General features: G+C 39.9%; 1 protein-coding gene and 1 long non-coding RNA gene across 3 annotated transcripts in view; one reads left to right on the top strand and one right to left on the bottom strand.

Moving 5' to 3' along the window:
• LOC116731263 (growth factor receptor-bound protein 10-like) overlaps positions 1–20,144 on the bottom strand; it is a 56,959-nt gene that overhangs the window by 28,971 nt on the left and 7,844 nt on the right. For both annotated transcript variants that reach the window (XM_032580941.1, XM_032580940.1), the window contains exons 3-5: positions 18,548–18,641; positions 11,261–11,516; positions 9,774–9,897 (exon numbers count right to left, since the gene is read on the bottom strand). In XM_032580941.1, the coding sequence (XP_032436832.1) occupies positions 9,774–9,897; positions 11,261–11,516; positions 18,548–18,641 (474 nt within the window). The remainder of the gene's footprint in view (positions 1–9,773; positions 9,898–11,260; positions 11,517–18,547; positions 18,642–20,144) is intronic.
• LOC116731264 (uncharacterized) lies at positions 2,198–19,196 on the top strand. The gene is made up of 3 exons (XR_004341560.1): positions 2,198–2,304; positions 17,614–17,617; positions 19,181–19,196. It is a non-coding gene; the product is annotated as an uncharacterized LOC116731264 (long non-coding RNA).

The raw sequence follows: 20,144 nt of genomic DNA, 5'->3' as shown, positions 1-20,144 counted from the left end.
CACATTTTTACACAAGCACAGATGTATGCACAATTGATCTGGTTGTTTTAAGCCGGAGCCAGCCTCTTCCTCAGTAACTCGAGCTGCAGAGTGAAAAAGACTTCTTTACTCAGTGAATGACTCTGCACACAGTCTGCTTTTCTGTGTATAAACATTGAACGCAGCCAGCAGATAACTTCTCCAACGGCTTTGAATCAACAAAAGCACGGCTGCCTGCAACTAACAACTACAAGATGTTGTGGGGGTTCAAACTACATATTTTTTCCCCCCCCTAAAACAAAAGAAAAATGCAAAAGAAAAGTTAAAAGAAGCAAACGAGATTTGGAAGATTGAAACAAAAATGTCAACGTTTTTGATGTCACTTTCCAGTTCTTTAACTTTGTTGCAAGTTTCTTAAAAATGCCATCATGGACGTCTAGGCTGCCAAAAGGGGCCAAACGCTGCAATATGTAACTTTATTAAAAGAAATGTCTGACATATTTGTTAAAACTGTCACTGTGTTATGACAATATAATTACGATTGATCTGCTCCACCTACTCCCGTCTGAAGAAATCTGAAGTTTACCGCTCCTGAACAAAAACAACCAATCAGAGCCAGGAGGAGGATCTTAGCGCTGTCAACCATCCATGGGAATATGGTACTAAATGTGCAAATGGTGGAGAAACAAGTCGTCGTTACACGAAAATCGTGCATCTGCGTTCATCGATGGCTATGCTAATTAGCCTTAGCATTCATAACAGGCTCTATTAGTGAGGAGAAGTTGTATCATAGCAGAAATCAAGAGGAGTTTGGGGGTTTGGAACAATAGTGTGCAAATGGGCATGATTGACAGCATTAAGACCCGCCTCCTGGCTCTGATTGGTTGCTTCTAGTTGGCACTGAGAGAAGGCAGAAGAGCTTGATTTTTTTTCACAGATTATTTTTCTTGTACTATGATGTCACTACCTAGTGACAGTTTCAACAAATATGTAAAAAACTTTTTTTTTTAATAAAGTTACATGCTGTGGCTTCAAGGACTGAAGACAGTCTGAAGTTAAAGTCAGTTGAACTTGAACGGTTAGAATTTGCAATTTTAAATGTATTTTTAGTTAATGATTCTCCACAAGTCCAAGTGGTGCCTGAAGTCTTTGAACACTAGAGAACCATTCTGAGCAGTAAGCACATTCACATTCAGCCGTCACTGATTCTATATTTCTGTGAAAGTTTACCGCCACCTTGTGCTTCTCATGCCCAATCTCTAATGCCAGCATTTGACTTCCTGTTAGCGGTTGGACACTCTGCACTCTTTTGCAGCATCGTCAGTCAGTGAGAGTTCTTCAGGTTTCAGGCCAGTCAGAGCTGATTACCTCTGCGGAGCCGCCAAACTCAATCTCACTTCACCAGAGCGGCGCCTCAATGAGGAGCTCAACTCCACACGACCCGGCAACCGACACCGTGAGACTCTCATCAACTTTGAAAATATACAACGCGAGCCAAGTTCCACCCTTAACTTTATTCCCTTGATGTAGTCTTGTGCTAAAATTAAAATAAGATTTAATACTTCAAATTTAACAACTTTCTTTGAAATTGAAGAAAATTCATCTTCACAGGAAAGATTGTGACTACAAGAGGTGCAGAACCCAAAAATACTTTAATATCCATTAACCCAGCATTTAGGTAACTATAGATATCTATAGTTTCAGTTTTTTAAAATGCTGAAGTTAGTTAAAACAGAGTACGTTTGACTAGTTGTTACCTTTCAACACTAAAACCATATCTTCATTTCACTTCAAATTTAGCTCACAGTGACGTGACGTCTTTCAACTACCAATTGGGAATCCATTACCAAGACCTTTACAGGGGCAGTATTATGTATTTTGCAGGCAGTGCTATTTTTTAACACAATCAAGACACTGCAATCACTCTAAAATATTGTGTATATATCAAATATGACTTAAAATAAATTTGACTTTGTGGGCATGCCGTGGTGGCGTAGGGCACAGCGCTACCCGTATTTGGAGGCCTTGAGTCCTCGACGCGGCCGTCGCGGGTTCGACTCCCGGACCCGACGACATTTGCTGCATGTCTTCCCCCCTCTCCTTCCCTGTTTCCTGTCAGCCCACTATCACATAAGGGACACTAGAGCCCACAAAAGACCCTCTGGAGGGGTAAAAAAAATAAATAAATAAATAAATTTGACTTTGTAATTTAATGCCATGAAATTGGGCTTCTGTCTCTTAACCATTCCTGCTCTTACTGAAACTCCACCTTCAGGAAGTCATCACAATATAGCTCCTCTATTAATCCTTTAACGTTTTACCAACGTTTCACTGATACGTAGCTCGTATAATGAGCTCCACAGATGTGCAGTTCTACCAGGTGTTTGCTAATTGCTGCTGGCTAGTCTGAAGGAGACAAGTGGGGGAGGTGCCCAGAAGCTTGGAAACTGCAGTTCAAAGGAGGAGCTGTGACTCAAAGGCGGGGCTAGGTCCACCAAGGCATTTTGCACAACTGAACGGTTGCTACAGGAGCTTAAAGGATTTCTCAAACGCGCATTAAAGAATCAAGGCAATGCCCCAGGTATGACTTTAATGAGGGAATAACTTTGTAAAACAATGTATAGCTCAAAAAAGTAGATTTTCTATAATACTGCCCCTCTAACAAACTTCACTTCAGAAAGTCCAGACTTACCCTGTGTGTGATCACATGTCAGACAAAATGTAGGGCTGAATCGCTTCGTCAGATGAGTCGTGATGAAAAAATTGTCAATTTAGGGAATTCAGAAAGCCTCCCTTAGAGGTTTTCCAGAGATCCTTGGGTAGACCTATGTATGCAATGTAGTGGGATGTCTGGACCTTGACCCATTTACCCCATGACCCAATCTCAGATAAGAGGAAAACAACAAATCAATTAATAGATCAACAGTGTAGAAACATTTAATGTTTCTCAAAGGCTGTAGGAGTCCGAGTACAAACAAGCTCTCCTAAGACTAGATTGTGCAACATTAAAATGCCAAAGTGTTTCTTGTCAAAGAGTTATGGAGTTGATGCTATTATGAGACTTTGTCTGGCTAAAAACATGTTAGCTATTATTATGAGCCCCAGATGTACTGGTGTTTGTTTGGAGCTTGACAAGCTGTTGTGTCTATATTGGAGACTTTTATCTGAACAGAAAGTCAGCTTCAAACAGAGACGGATTAAAACGAGGTACGAACGATTTTTGAAACGCAGGGAGATTACCATTACTGGCTAATGATAACTGCTAGCCTCCAACTGGAACAGGATACACCGATTAGATTAGATTTTTGATTTGTGAAACTTTTACTTTGTGAAAACAACGAAAGAAATTTAGGATTTAAAGTTTTCCCCAAAATAATTCAAAAACCTAATATGATGTATAATCTCATGAGCTGGTTATATTGTTGCACAACTACTATGTAGCTAAAAATGATTCCCCAGGCTCCTTTTGGACCAGCATTCAACTTTATCTTCTTGCAAAGTCATGGAATGTAAGAGTGGCGGGGGGAGAAAAAAAAAAGTCTGCGGTGTGGTTAAGCAATTACTCTAACAATCCTTAGAAAACACTTTCAAGTTGCATCATCACATTGCAACTCTGCAAAACATTTTGTGCTTGGCAAAAACTACAAAGTTCCAGCAAATCTTTATTAAGCCCACAAACACCAGCAGAAATAATTACTCCGACCTGCATGTCAATCTGCACCAAATCCCCCCACAGTCAGATTACATCTCATTAGCAGGTAATGATGGAAATTGTTTGTGGTAGATTACACAGTGAACTAATGGCCATCTAGCTCACTGTACTGAGCGACTTTCTCTGAGCGCACAGACATGGACGCGAACATGCACCTTGACTGATTGCAGTGGGTCAGCAGACCATTGCGTGCAGAAATACATCAGCTGACCTCAAATCATAGGGGAGGTAGGAGTCCCTGAAGAGTGTGGGCCTAGGAGCTTTCTTCTTATTACACAAGATTAATCAGCGCTTAAGCATGTTTCTTTGAAGACAACTAATAATAGGACACCAGAGAAACCATTACATGGAAATTTAGTATAAAGTAGAGCAATAAGCACAGCCTCCAGAGTCACATTAAGATATTTTTTACAAGTTGATTGCTGGAATACAGGAGTTTACAAAGTTATTTACTCTACACCCCTCTGGTTGGTCTGTATGCAACCTGCAGCATTAACTGTGCCTTTTAAAAATAGCTCAAAAAATTCCAGACAATAAAGTTAAATTTAATAGTTTCTGAGCTCTGACCACTTAAAGTCCTGTGCTTGTGTTTTAAGGCTGGACTCAATACATTTACTATTCTTTGTTCTTTGGTAAATATCTGATGAATTCGCCCAACGCGGTATCAGAACTAACCAACCACTCAGGAGTCAAAAACAAAATCTGAAAACATTGAGATCATGTGTTTGGCATGACCTCAATGACTCAAAAAGGGCCTTAAAAAGGCAAATGTTTGCACCAGACTCTTTTTTTTTGTTGTTTTATTTAAGGGTTAGAGTCAAAAGAGATACATTTTTTAATTACTTGAGAAAAATGACTGCTGATAACTACTTAACGTTCCAATAACACTCTGCTTTGAGTTGGTCTATCACCTGAAATACCAACAGAATCCATTAAAGTTATTAGTGATAATGTGACAACATGTGAAAAGGCTCAAGGGTTATAAACGCCCCCTGCCTACCTTTCCTCTAATCTTTGTCTGACTTTACAAGCAGCAATTATCTAAAAATCAAACCGCAGGGCAAATAATGGACAGAAAACCCATCCAAGAGCATCCATCCCTAAGAAGGTCAGAGGTCAGGGTCAGCTGAGGAGCAGTAAACCAGAACCTGGATCAAGTTCAGTGTCTTTCTCAAAGCTACTTCAGAGGAGAGCAGGGAGGCCGGCTGATACACATGGCATTCATCCAAATCATCTGCTTGCGACTGAGCGTATATTTAACTGCTGGGTCCAACCCGCTGACCCTGATGTTGATTATACTGTCTCTGGCCGCAAATAAAAGCTCGAGTTGCGTTACAGCCACGGTGCCAAAGCAAACGCATTTGCTCAACGATGACGGATGGGACCTGACCAAATCCCTGTGAAAGGCGGGGGAAAACTCGGCTCAAATGAATGTTGCAAGGCTGGCACAAGCTGCATGGGAAATGGCCTTTAGAATTATTAACCATGAGAAACGGCTCTGAAGCCCCGACCAAAGTCAATTTAGGACTTCTGACAGAGACATAATGTCAGCCTGTTAGCAGATCTTCAGAACAATATTCACAGCGACAGCCCGAGGAGAAAAACACCAGAGAACTATCAGCTGATCGTCCCACGGCACATATGTGTGACTCGTCTGCATTCATATGCTCCTCCTGCTCCAAGGCTTGCATCATTTACAGACCTGCATATATTCATATGTATATGTTCTCATAACACCTACACAGGTTCTCTATGCCTGCTGTTCGCTTACGTTTAACGCAACCGAGCACCCCATCGCTACAGCAACGGCACATGTCAGAGTCAACCTGTTATGCAGCATTTAAAGGGGCAGTATTATGTATTTTTCAGGCACATAGTGCCATTTTGTAGCATAATCAAGTAACTGTTACCTTCAGTTGATATAAAAATTTACATATCAAGTATGATGTAATAGAAATTTTACTTCCAATTACAGTATAATGCCTTGAAATTGGGTCTCTGTCTCTTTAAGAAATTCTCTTTCTGAAACTTCTGCCTTCAGGACGTCGTCACAACATCGCTTTATTAACCTTTTTTTTTTTTTTAACCCCTCCAGGGGGTCTTTTGTGGGCTCTAGTGTCCCTTATATGAAAGTAGGCTGACAGGAAAGGGGGAAGGAGAGGAGGGAAGACATGCGGCAAATATTGTCAGGTCCGGGAATCAAACTCGCAACGGCCGCGTCGAGGACTCAAGGCCTCCAAACATGGGTCACGCTATCCCCTACGCCACGCCCCTTTATTAACCTTTTAATAATGTTTTTACAAGTGTAGCACTGAGAAGTAACTTGTATGATGAGTTCCTCCAGGTGTTTGCTAATTGCTGCCAGCTAGTCTGAAGGAGCTGAGTGGGGGAGTTATGGGAGAGGGCTGCTCTGTCAGGCGGAAGCTCGGAAACTGCAACTCCAAGGACGTGTGCCACTAGGTGTTTGCTCAGCTTAATGGTTTCCATGGAGATTGGTTGCCATGGAGATTAAACAATTTCTCCAACATGCAGGAGATGATCAAGGCAACACTCCAGGTATGTTTTTGAGGAGGGAATAACCTAATAATTGTCAATTTTACATAATACTGTTTTGATTAGTGACGGTTTTATCAGCTCAAGACGAGTCGATGCTCATTTTGCGCATTATCCTATTAAAAGTGAACGCACCATGTCAAGACACGCACTACGTTATGAAATAAACATTATCCTTAAAGTCTACACGCCACATGAAGATGTTTGTTCCTCACATCTGGAGCAATCATCAGAACTGTTAGTGTTAAGTAAGCCACGCTTAGCAAGCTTACTCTCAGTTTTACAAGTAAATATACAGAATTATATCCAACAAACCATTTTTATTTTAACAAGAGAGCTTTAGTCTGGTTTGTCCCACAACCGTTGTGATCTGTACTGACCACCAGTGCAGCAGAAAGAGCTGCCAGATCTCGTGACAGGAACTCACAGAACGACCTGTGAAAATAAGTCCCAAGACAGAAACTTTAAAGAAGCAGTGTGTGTGTGTGTGTGTGAGCTACTTTTGGAGCCTCCAATATTGTTACTGGAAAGTTGAAAACCTATTTGTTCCTTAATGTTTCATCATTTGAGACATGCAGTTTACACAGATCATAGCTTGTGACCAAGTACTTTCAGCATTAGCAGAAACTGACAAGTCGTGTGTTGGGTTAGCATGAAGTCGACTGGTTGTTTTATATCTGAAAGTGTGGTGTACAGATGTCCCAGTAATTAATGTGTGCATCTGGGCAGGAGTCCTCAACACTGGTCCACCGTCCTTCATGTTTAGATGAGTTCCTGCTCCAGAACAGCTGATTGAAATGATTGTATAACGAACCCCAAGCACGCCATCAACTGGGGTTCATTAAATTTGTCAAAACTGAAACTTTTCTGCTCGACGTTTTCCTGTTAGTAAACCTTTGATTCAACATTTTTTGAATTCCAGATTTTTCCAGGAAACTTTCCAGAGTTCAGTCCTTTATGTTCATAATTAGATAAATTCAGGCAAAAAGGTTTTTACAGCAGGGCAGCACAAGTATGAGACCTGACAAAAAGCAACACAAACAAACTACAAGGAAGGAAGGCAAGGAGGAAAAGAAAGGGGGTGGATATGAAGAAATTAAAGTAAAGAGAGAGGACACAATGCAGGAAAACACTGAGGCAAAGAACTGCAAGGAAGAAAGGACAAAAAAGAAGAAATGTAAGACAGCAAAAGAAAGGAAGGAGATTGACAAGGAAGACACGACAGGACAAAACGATGAAAAAATAAAAGAAAAGAGGAAGAAAAAAAAGAGGAAGGACAAGGTGGAAGGACTGAATTAAGTGCACGTGTAAGGGAATCAAGAGTTAAAAATAAAGATATTTTTTTCATACTCTTCCAGACGTGGAAAATACAGATACTAATTTCCGTACTTGTTCTTAAGCTTGAGTCGTGAATAAATATCCCATAAATAAATTGGGATAATCTTGTAAACCCTTTATTTTCTACTAGTCTCAAAACTCCTCCTGCGTCAAAGAACCTAAAATCATATTTGTCTGATATCGTCAATGATCATCGTAGTAACATTTTGAATTTAAACAAAAAAACAAAAATACTGTTTGCGTCAGTATCTGGAAAGATGATTGGTACGGGCTAAAACTGGAATTGAGGTCACTCCTGGCCCAGTACGAGGTCCGTCTAGTTCTGACCGTCTGTTGGTCGCTCAAGCTACGCCCTGTGATGTGTCGCACTAGGCAGATCTGCTCCGTGCAAATGGAAACAGTTACAAACTTATTGTTAGTCAGCCTGAAGACCGAATTGTGTCCCAACTGAACCGTTTCTTCTGGATGCTTCACTCAGGCTCCATTTATTTCATTAAGGAATCTGCATCCTACACCAATCCACATAACCATTTTAATCAGTCATCGTTAACTAACACAGTGGGAGAGACGTTTCCTTAAATAAGCAACATTGCAGATCCAAATGTGATACATTTATCAGTCGAGCTCCCACGTCTTAAGCTTCATCTACCAAAATGTTTTCATCACTGTTCTGCTAATGATAAAAAATGCCACTACCTTCCTACTTTTCTATCACCACAACGCAAAAACACAAAATTTTACCAAGTAGTTTTTGCCCAGCTTCTAATGTAAATATCTTAGTATGCTTGAAATAAGACAAAACTAACTCATAAGTAACTTTTCAGCAACCTATAGGAGTTTATTTTTAGTCAATAATTCCTCAATTTTGATGAAAAAGTGCTAGCTCTATTGGCAGATTATTTTCACTTATCACAAGTGGAAAATGTCTTAATATAAGTGAAATAATCTGCCAATCCAATTACTACTTTTCCATCAATATTAAGAAATTACTGACAACAAGCTCTTATATCTTGGTGAAGAGTGACTTATGAGTTAGTTTTATCTCATTTCAAGTGTACTGAGATATTTTCCCTGGAAATTAGACAAACACTACTTGGTAAGATTGTGTTTTTGCAGTGCAATCAGTGGTCAGTATTATACAGTCTGTGTTAACTCAGTTGTGTTACATTAAAAAAAATGGATGTAAAAGTTAGTTGAATAGTTAAATACACATCTAATGGAAAATGCTTGCCCGTTTGGACACATGGGATAATAGTTAAATGGACAAAGTGTGGACATAATGAAGATAATGTGGAAAAAACATGAGGCAACATTTAGTTCGCTGTCAGCCTCACATGCACACAAAGGATTCATTGTACGAAATGCAGACTTGCTTTGTGACTCCAGACCTTGTGAGATGATGTCAACAAAATGCTAAAATAATGCTTTTTCTTATCACGTATCTGTTATAGCCCATCTGGGTAGCTTTGTTAGGAAAAAGTGAGTGGCCATCTAAAAGAAGTTGTTGTTCAGGGTGGGCATCCTGAAAACATCTTTGAGACGGATGGAACATTCCTGGAACAGCAGGCCGAACAGGAGGGAAGGAAAGGCAAGACTGTGACAGACACACACACGCACACACATGCACACATTAACGCATATAGCCATGGTAAAAGCGTGTGAACTGCGGAAATGAGTGTGTCCTGTCAAATCCGGCAGACGGATTCAGGAGGTTCAGGGAGATCCGACTCGAAGACGTTCCCATTCAGGTCGTCGGCTCGGCAACGGAAGTCTGCACTCAGTCTGCGGCATCCTGGAGACACGGCTCACCTTCAACCCCAGCGAAACACGTCTCTGTTTTTGTGTGTGCATGATTGATAGTGATGACGCCGCAGGAGCACACACACATACACACACGCAGGGTCAGATAACCCAGGGTGAGATGTAGTGTCAGGGAAGAAAAGCGTAGTGCGAAGCCAAAGTCAACACTCGCTACTTTGACCTGAGACTAACGGGCCACTCAGCTGATTTCTGAACGCTTCCAGATTTACATCCACACAAACTCACTGCCCTGTTACTGATCAATCAATATGATAGGAAGCTAAGAGCGAGGGAAATAACTAAGACTGCTAATACGTTCCTCCTCTTCCTGTTTTGTAATTTGATGTTTTTAATTTAAGGAGAATCAAGGCTGTTGTGAAAGTGTACTTGCATGGCTGTCGGAGGTCTGAATCGGGCTGAGAATGGGGGATCCTGCTGGGCTGCACAGCTCTGGGAAAGGGTTGGGGATGGCGGGCAGGGAGGCGGGACGCAGGTGCTGCTCTTCCTTTAGGCACCTGCAGAGGGAGACAAATACATTTATGTTGTTGCCCCAGAATCAACACATAAAGAATAAAAGACAGAACACTGAATGTTCGACTAGAATGTGAAAACAGAAATTATCAGTACATTAAAAGTACAAAACACAAACCTCCATGTATTTTAATGTGATGGGAAAAAAACAAACTAGGAAAATAGGAAAATTACCCCCAGTTTCAAACTTTTTGACAAATACAAATGTGAAAAATGTGGTGTGTCATTTCTGCTATATGCTGACATGCCTAAATAAGTTTTAGTACAACTAAAACCCACCAGAAGTCGTTAAATTAGCACTGAATTGATTTCATCTGTGTAGCTTAATATTAGTATAAATACAGATATTTAGTGAAGGACGTTTGTCAAAGAACAAACTGTATCATGAGAAAGCTGCAGATCCGGTCTAGTCGACAAATAAAGCCTTTGTGCAAGAAAAACAAGCCACTATTGAAAGAAACTATAATAAGTCCATCTTGCATTTAGCCACAGGCCATGTAGAGGATATAGCAAACAGATGATATGGTAAAATAAGACTAAACTTTAGCAAACAAGCATGAAGCTAACACCACATCAGTTCGAACCCACCATCATCACGGTGAAATACGGTGGCAGAGGCATTATGGCATGAGATGGTTTGATTGAACAAGTACAAAGAAGCTTGTAAGAATTGATTAGAAGAAAAATAAAAGATTTTAAAAAAAAAACCCTACTAGAGGGTGAAAAAGACTTGATTGAAGCAAAGTTTCATCTTGCAGGAGGACAGTGACCCAAAGAATATGTTAAAAATGACTTGGAAACTGGATGTTCACAGACGCTTTCCATTCCTCCTGAATGAACTGAAGCAAACAAAGTCGCTAGATAAGCAAAGCTGGTAGCTACAAAAGACTTGCAGCTGGATTTGCAGCTGCAAGCTAATAAAATTTTTAAAAACCATTTATCATTTCTCTTCCAACTCACAATTATGCACAACTTTGTGTTGGTCCATCACATAAAAAGGCAATGAAATACACTGAAGCTTGTGGTTACAAAGTGACAAAATGTAATGTGTAAAATACTTATTGCATGTTCATACATGTACACTTTTATTTATTTATTTATTATTTTATTTGATGCGTCAGGGAAGGGACAGAACTGAATTCCGTACCTGATTTAGCATAAAATAAACTCTGTGTATATTAATTCTGCAGTAAATCCCCTTAATCTAAATTACAGCTGAATTTGACCTTTAACATACCAATGTAGCTATGGAGAGGAAAAGAGATCATTTCTGGAAGCTGCCAGCTCTCCTCTAATTGTATTTAAGGTGGTCAGATCCACACAGAGCCAGAGGCTTGGTGTGTTTACCTGACAGCCTGGATGTGCATGGGCTGAGAGTGCTTCAGTCCTTCCCTGGAGGGGGGCGAGGGCCGCAGGGGCGGGGTGTGGCGACGGTGGACCTGGCCGTGTCCCAGATGGGCAGCGTGGTGGTGGTGAGACGTGTGCATGTGACCGTTGTTTAGGAGGAGCGCCGTCTCTGCCTGCGTGGACTGCATGCTCTCCACAGAGGAGTTCATGTCATTCACCAGCTGCTCCAGGTCCACGTCGTCATCTGTGGAGGCAGCTGGGTTGTGGGAAGAGAAGAGAAAAAGAAGAAGAGAGCAAGAAAGAAGTGAGAGGCAGCGCTTAACACAGTTGTAGTCCTCCATTCTTTTACATTCCTTATTAAGAGATTAACCAAGATAACTTATAACAGGCCAAAAAAGTTCCTTACCTACCTCTGCCAAAGATATATTTGAACAAAAATGACTCCATACTTTTATCACAAGCAAAAGTTTTTCCAAGGGAAAAGGCAGAAGTGCACTTGAGCTAGTATGAAAATGCAACGTAGCACCTTGTTACCCTGAGCGATTTTATATGTTCTTCAGAGTAAACACTGTAGGACAACCAGAAATTTATTTTTTGTCATTCTACCTGACACACTCAGTCTTACTTTCCTAATACTCATTGGTCAGCTCAAATTATGGTGACGAATAATATACATAAAATATCTAAAAATAATACAACCCAGCCATGATTTTTTTTTGCCATGTTTGCTAAATGAACCTTCTGGTTTCATGTAGTAGAAATGTAGGTTATCTAACAGATAATTGTGTTATCCAGTATTACACCACCTTTTTCTTTTTATGTGCATTTTTGTGCATTCTGTGTTTTCCTCTGAGATTTTTGTGTCGTCTCCTTTTGTGGTTTTTATTGCAGCGCCGCCACAGGCGAGGAGGTGAACAGGTTTTTCAAAGAGTTTTGTTCATTTGACGCGGGGCGGTGTGAAAGTGAACCGCACCAGCTGAGAATGCAACAAATGTTGCAATTTTGGTCCCCAATCGAACCAAATCTCAGGTGTAAAAACACCCAAAGTTGGATTTTACATCTACCTGGATTACCTAAAAAGTTTGTTGAGTACACTTCATCAACATGAAGTCTGACATTTAAAGAGACCGATATATCTGACAAAGTGTGGTGGTTCCAACCAGAAGCCACAGTGCAAACCAAGCCGGTATGAAATGTGAAGGATCATCACTGAACCGTTTTTAATTAGCTAAAGTCCTCCAGGGATTTGAGAGGCCAAGTGTCAATGAACCTCAGAGTTGAGCAACGTGCAGATTATTCGCTGCTCTAAAACAATCAGTGAATTCCTCATGTCAGGAGATTTCTCTAAGACTTAAAGAAAGACCTACGCTTAGAGAGAGAGAAAAAGTGTAAAAGCAGGATGGAAAACAGTTCCCCTCATTCAAAAGAAAAAACTTCACATTAAACCCTCTTTAAAAGTCCACAACTGCCTCCTCAGAGAGTTTCTGCATGTGTTTGTGTATATGTATGTGTCTAAAGCCCTTCAGTCCTATGCGAGTCCCACCCCAACACCGCTCGGAGAATTCCAAACATTCCTGGAGAAGAAATTACTGAGCTCTGGGAGCGTTAACTAGTCCGCTCATTGCACACGGTGGCTTAAATGGTCAGGACGAAGCAGAGCAGCAAAACACCGTACACACATGCACGCTTCAGAACAAGGATGGGACACCACGTGCAATGTGCAGCGCACACAAACACGTGCTTTGGATTATACAAGTTTTTTTTGTTTTTTTTTAAAGAAAACACTGTGCTGTGCTTTAGACACATGGCGAACACAAAGAGCAGAAGGGAATCTGCTGTTCCAAAGAAAACAGGAGTCGCCGCTCATGTTTGGATCACAAAGAGGCATGGCCTGACAGTCCAGCACACACAAAAAGCACAGTCTGGGACACAGGTTCAAGTGATGTTCAGGTTCATGAGTGGGACAGGAGATGGGTGTGTGAAGGGGCCAGAGGACAAGGGGGGCTAAAACCCAGAGAGTAGAAAACGACCAACGTGCTTCTTGTGTAAAGCTCAGACAAGCTTTACCATCTGATTTTAGATTAGATTAAGTTTTACACATCAATTGTTGCCATTTAATTGCTTTTTATAAAGAAAAATGATGCAATGTTTACAAAAAGTTACCCCTTTAATCAAAAATTTGAAACCAAAACGCAAATCTTCCTAGTCCCAAAGGTAATGTCAGCAGCATGGCTCTGGGAAAGCAAGTGTTACGTTAAATAAGTCTACAGCACCAGTGATGTGAAGCTGCCATCACATGGTTTCTTATAATGTCACATATGTCAGGGTAGCCAGCTGTGGTTTCTCTGTTTGGGTTTCCAATTCCCAGTGAGAAAACAATAAAAACTTCTTTTAAAGTTGGAATTCTGACTTGGAAATTTGGAGATGGTCGATCAGCTCAGGGTTTTAAAAAAAAATCAACATGGCTGCCATGCATACAAAAAGTAGTGAAAGTTACCAACATGAAGTATTTATTGGTACTTCATGTTGAATATTGAAGCCAATATTTTTAAATTGGCTTCAAAAATAGTGCTATGAAATATTTATCTATGCATATGTTCCTTTTGTTTACGATCAAATTAAATGGGTAAAATTTACTGCTAGCTGCTTGTTCTGTACATAAAAGATGGCAGCACCAAATCAAATACCAAATCCCAATATTTTCCATCTTGCAACTAGAGTGTGCTCAACTTGGTTGTGATGTAACTCCTTTTTTTTCTGACTAAAATGCAGCATAAAAACACAGTTTACATTTGTCTGAATCACGGATGTAGTGAGAAATTTAGCTGGTGGCTTTTTTATTTCTAGATGCTCAATTGACCATTTCTGAACATGAAGAAATAAAGTGCATTGTGTCAATCAAGTGGAACTAAATATGTAAAGTTATTGTCTACGATGTTCACAGTTTTGAATAATGGATGTGAATCAAGTTGAGGATTGTCAAATATACGGTTTGAATGTGTTACAAACTGTAAAACTATCTTTTACAGTCATTCCAAGCATTTAGCATGTTAGGTTCAGTGATCTTTTCTGGTGTAGACAAAACATCTGCATGGTATACCATGAAATTAATTAACATTATTACCGGATCATTGATGTGAGATTCGAGTACCAGTGGAGCATTGGTACGAACGGGAATCCTTGAAAGATGCTTAAAGCGACATACTTTTGTACATCATTGAAACACGAGAAAGATGCATAAAAGTGTGACAGGATATAAAAAAAGGGATTTTAAAAATCTTTGGCTAGCTATCCACACCAACATGCTTTTATAGCACAAGGAGACAGCATAAGTCAAGATTAAACAACTAAATAGTGAGTACTTTGTAGCCACTAATGGGATGAATGTTCAACTGAGCTCAAGTCCATCCATCAAAAACTTTAATTGGCACCAACATATTCGATGAAGGCAATATTATGGAGTAAATTGCAAGAATAAAACCACTCAAGTCAACTGCAGAGGAAAAACATCTGGATTGTAAACTCCTGTCTTAGCTATCAACCTGCAGCAATGAGCCACGATTAGGGTAATTTTAGTCCATGGAAAATACTGGAAGATTTTTATCAACTGGGGCCTCTTTAGAGCAGCAAGCGTTCGCTTCTGTCCAGGATCACTTTTGCTGGACTTAATTGAAAAATAAGTAGCTGCCGCTGGCGAGCTGAGATTTCCGTGGGCATGTTTAAAAAGTGTAATTCATCTGCGTCTTGGCAAAACATGGGAACAAACCCTTAAATCAATATTTTATGTCCGCTAATATGGAGATCCCACACCACGCACACGCTTCCAGGTTTCAAGGCTTCTAATCTGTCTTTTCACTGTTGGAAGGGCGCTTTATCATTTAGCCTACCAGAGTCTTAAATATAAAAAAAAAGCAGCCTTGTGCGGCTTTAGGAGGATAATGATGGTTTCATTGGCATTCCTCTCCCTCCTCCTGCGGCTGGTTTGGCCAACTCCACTGTTGGCTTTGCACAGGGAGCCCAGAGGACATAGAGAAAGAAAATGCCTTCTCCTTCTTGTCCATTTACTTTGACCTGGAATGTGAAGGACTTGCTGCAGCTGTCTGGTTAGCATCTGACAACAAAACATGCCATGCAAAAGTAGATGTTCCATTCCTCTAGGATCTCAAAATATACTAACCCGAAGCCACAAAAACCAGCAATTATTGATCCCTAACCACCGTCTAGAGGTCAGTAAGGAAACCTGGAGCGTTTTCATTATGAAACATAAGGATCGTAGTTAGTATTAGCCTGAATCTTATTTATTTTTTTGCTTACTTAAAATACTTAACTTATCTATTAACAAAACTCATCTGTAGCGTTTGTGTTGCAGGTGGTGCTTTTAGGCTTCGCTGCCAATAAAGCATGTTGTCAGGTTATCAGGAAGACAGATGGGGCTATCATAAACGAAGGGCACGCAACCTGAGCCGATCTAAATATAAACCAATCCATTAGTGAGGCTGATGTAAAGTGTCTGAGTTGTGCAAGGCCAAAACGTAACTTTATCCGAGTGACTTTGACTCAAGCCCGTTCTGTAATGTGCAAAACTTTATTGTGGAGACTTCCACTTGTTTTCAATCATTCATGGCTGCTGTGTAGTGTTGAAGTCCACGAGATACATGAAGAGTAGTGCTGAAAATGTTTAATTCATAAACATGTTTATGTGCGTGAGCGTTTCCTGGAACCGTAGGAGTTTGACTGATTTTAAATGTGCTTTCCAGTCCCTGCTCAATTCCCACCCGTCTTTGGGATGTTTTGTCGAACTGGCGACGGAGCAAATTGACTTCATGGAACAAGAGAAGTCAAATACACAACAGAAAAGTAGCTCCGTTTAATCTGAGTTAAGGTCGGGGTCGTTTAAGTTTGAAACGTCAAGTCCATTTCGTATTGCACTTGTAAATTCATCAAACCCTGTTTAACACGGACTGCTCTCAAATCCAATATAGTATCTGCTCTGATTCTAGTACTGTGTAAATATTAAATGTCTTCTCGAGGCAGAAGGGCCAACAATTGTTTTATACTTTATGTAATTTTAATTAAAAGTGACTAAAACCCGTAATAGCAGGTGAGAGTTTTACAAAAAGAAAACAGAGACAGGAAAGTGTCCCAGGAAGTCTAATGGATGGATCAATACTACAAACCTAAAACAAGAACAAACACCTATAATTCATCATAATATCAGCTGTAACTTACTGGGATTAAAAATACATAATTTCACCTCAGGTGCAGGATGTAAAAACATCAAAAATTAAAAGTTTGCTGCCTTAAAGGATAAAAATCATATTGCAGATATTTAAGCATTGAGATTAGCAATTTAATGCTCTGATGTGCTTTATTTTTTCACAATATTTAAGTTTTCTTGAACAAGCAAGGGGATAAATAAATATGAATTATCTCATGTGTCTGCCTGTCAGAATAAGGACCAGCTTTACCTTCCTTAATCCCCTCCCTTGCCCCACAAGCCTACACCTGCATTGCTATAACTTAATTTTATTAGGCTGATTTATGTAGTTTTGCATTATTATGATGCCTCATAGTTATGATTTACGATGAGGTTGTGTGTAGACGGGGAGGCGTTGTGAGAAAAAGGGGTGTAAACAACGTCTCCATATGGTGAGCAGAGCATGAACTGATGAAGGGAGACAGTTTCCTAGATGGTGTAAAAGTTGGGCAATTAGAGAGAGGGACTTCTAGGAAGTCAGCGAGCGTTAAGTAGGCCATCATCTGTTTGGCTCCATGAAGACAGCAATCAAAAGAGGAGATGATGTGTGAAAAATGGACAGAACAAAAGCTGTAGGATAATGGAGCAACGTGACAGAGGAATATTTTGCCTTTCAAAATTATTTACTGCATGACTCAATAAAAAAAAATAATAATACTAAAACAAAGATTTATAATCATGTTTTCTGCAAAACAGCAACTATTTATTGGGTTGCCTTTGTGCATCTGCATCTGTGTGAGTGAGTCACCCTTTCTTCGGTTTTAAATTAGTTTCAGAACGCTAAACCATTGGAGAAATAGTTTCCACAACAGAAATTTTAATATGAGGATCTTTTCCAACCCTTATCAATGCAGTACACTTACCTCACACTGAACACATATGTGGGAAATTAGAACCATTTGTTTTGTATCGTGACCACAAAAGCTGGAACATACCTTCTCCTAGAAAATCTGCCTCTTGGCATACTTTATATGTAACTGTATAGTACTTTACCCAACCTAGTTAGATTTAAGTGTTTATTACTGAGCTGGTAATCCATGTTGTGCAAAAATAGCACTAAAATGAGGAGGTTTATCAGAAATTAATGCTTCCAGAGAATGGTGAGCTTTAATAGGCAGTTTAATTAAACTTGAGGAATAACTGAGTGCAGCTCAAAGTGACAACATCCAACAATATAAACTCTGCATGTGGACAGAGGAGATTAGGGCAAACACCAGCTCTCTTACACAAAGAAAAATTTATGCATTTTATTTCAAGGTAAGCAAAAAAAAAACAACAACCTGATTTGTCTGCTATGTAAGCACCATGTGGTCACAATGTTACATATTTGTGTAATGACAACCTAATGCTGTGTTTGTTGACTTTGTGACCATTGTGCATGAAAAGGAGCATAAAACTTGTTGTACTTTGAAAATGACAGAAGTTACTTTCTTAAATATTCTCCTCTTGCATGAAATCAGCTCCTAAGTCAGCTATATTTGCAACGAATCATCTCATTTACTAAATTTAAGCAAATATTAAACATTCTCAGCAGTGAGACATGACTGCAACCTTTTTGATTGATGACTGGACTCAGATCTGTTTTTGTATTACTTACTGAAATGTTCTATAATGTGTACATTTTTCAAGTGTGTGTTGTAGTTCTGAAGCTCAACTTGGTCAGAATACCCTTTTAAAATTATGATTATAAAAGCTGTCCATTGATGCCTAATTAAGGGATAATGTCATTTGTCAAAATTTAAGTTAGTGAAAATGATTTTCTTGTATAGGGAAATGAATAAATAAATGTAAATTTACTCATTTTTAAGCTTGAAATTTGGAAAGTGTGAATTAGAAATCTGTGTTATCTGAACTTTGAACTAGCTTTGAACACTGGCTGTAAGTGTGTCCTACATTCATAAGCATATTGAACCAAATCAGTACATTACGCCCAATTAATTGTGTTTCAATCAGTTTTCACATCAAATGTCAAAAAAAATTTGTTAAATGGCCTTCTACAGAAATGGATGTGGAGGAGAGAGGGGCATTACCATGGTGATGTGGCGAAGCTTGACTGGCTGTGCGCTGAAAGCCGGAAACGATCAGCTCCTCAGGCCGGTGGGAGGAAGTGCGCTCCATCCTTTCCTGCCCAAAAAAAATTTAAATCTTTAATTTAAAAGTGAACGTAATCAAACCACACCCTTAGGATGCCCGAGGTTTTCCTGAAGGATGAAATACCACGAGTTCAAATGGTTGAGGGGCTCTGCTTTCCAGTAACGTCAAGCCATATGCTAACCCCATGACCCTGCTGACCTGCAGCTGTCACTGCCACATCTGTCCAACACAAACATGAAGCACATCCTGCAGCGTTTCGGTTTCATCAACACATCTGCAGCTAAAAGACAAAAACAAACAGAACATTCACAGCACTGTCACACATCTGGGGACACACCGGCTAATCCGAAACAGCCTCGAGGCGAGAAAGCTGTCAGAGAGAAACAAAGGCCCAAAAGCCAAATTTGAAAATCTTCCCTTTTCCAGGAAAAGGAAGAACGCGGAAGCGTTGCTTCCAGGAACTACTCGTGGCCAGGAGTCCTGTTGTGCATGCACACACATACACACCGGCTCGCATCTCCCCTCTGTGCTTCGAAAACATCCATAAATGCCAGGAGCGAGATTTATAGCTCTGAGAAGCAGCAGCCAAAAGCTTTCCAAGGAAGACAGCTTGGCTGCTAGGCCTGTGGTCTGACTGAGGACGTTAGCTAGGGCTGAGGTACAGCAGCTCCTCTGAACTCCCACTGAAAACCAGCTGCAGCAAGCAAATATGCACAATTTATACTTTAAACGTATAGCAGTATCTTTAGAAATTATCACAAAATATGAAAATGTTTATTTAAAAATAAAAACTCTACAGGTATATCTTGATAGTGCTGCCCAGTCCTGCATCAGCCTGCCTCCTCCAGGGCACAAGGCAGTGACTGTGTGGGGTTTGAGGAAGAACAGCATTCTGGGTCCAGTAGGAGTTATCAGTAGCAGCACTGTTAACTGCTGCTAAAAAGACCCCTTAACTGGAAGCGCTCTTGCTATAAAAGAGTCGATTATAATGGTCGCATTCCCCATAAACCTTCACAATGAACTCTGATGCACTTTGACTGACTCTACGGCTTTAAGGACCCAATGAAGCAGCATTGAAGCGATCTTATGTTCAGATGCATAAGCAGCAGAACCTGACAATTACAAAATGATCTTTTAATAAGAGTGTTTTGTGTTCTTTTTAAGTTAATTTACTTTTATATATATATAAATATGTTTTACTACATCCACACTCATTGTAGTGGTCAAACTGAAGAAGCAGAGAAATGATGAACATCGTGGACCGGATTGTGGAGAAGCTGCAATGTTGTAATTTGATCAACATTGAATTTCTCTTTGGGATTTCTAAAGTATTTTCAAATTAATGTAAAAATAAAATGAAACTTGGTGCTTTACCAAATTCAACTTGTTTTTTCGATAGGATTTATTGCAACACACAGGGTCCATTTGTAGTCATTACCAATCAGTATATTTCTACTGGGAAACATTGAACGTGATTAGCAAAGCTGATAGTAAAAGTAGCCTTTAGTACAAGAAGTGATTATTATTTTGGAT

This window comes from Xiphophorus hellerii, chromosome 13 (assembly GCF_003331165.1).
Source record: "Xiphophorus hellerii strain 12219 chromosome 13, Xiphophorus_hellerii-4.1, whole genome shotgun sequence".
NCBI lineage: Eukaryota > Metazoa > Chordata > Actinopteri > Cyprinodontiformes > Poeciliidae > Xiphophorus > Xiphophorus hellerii.
The sequence above is the reverse complement of the archived record's forward strand: the minus strand, read 5'-3'. Positions and strand labels throughout refer to the sequence as shown.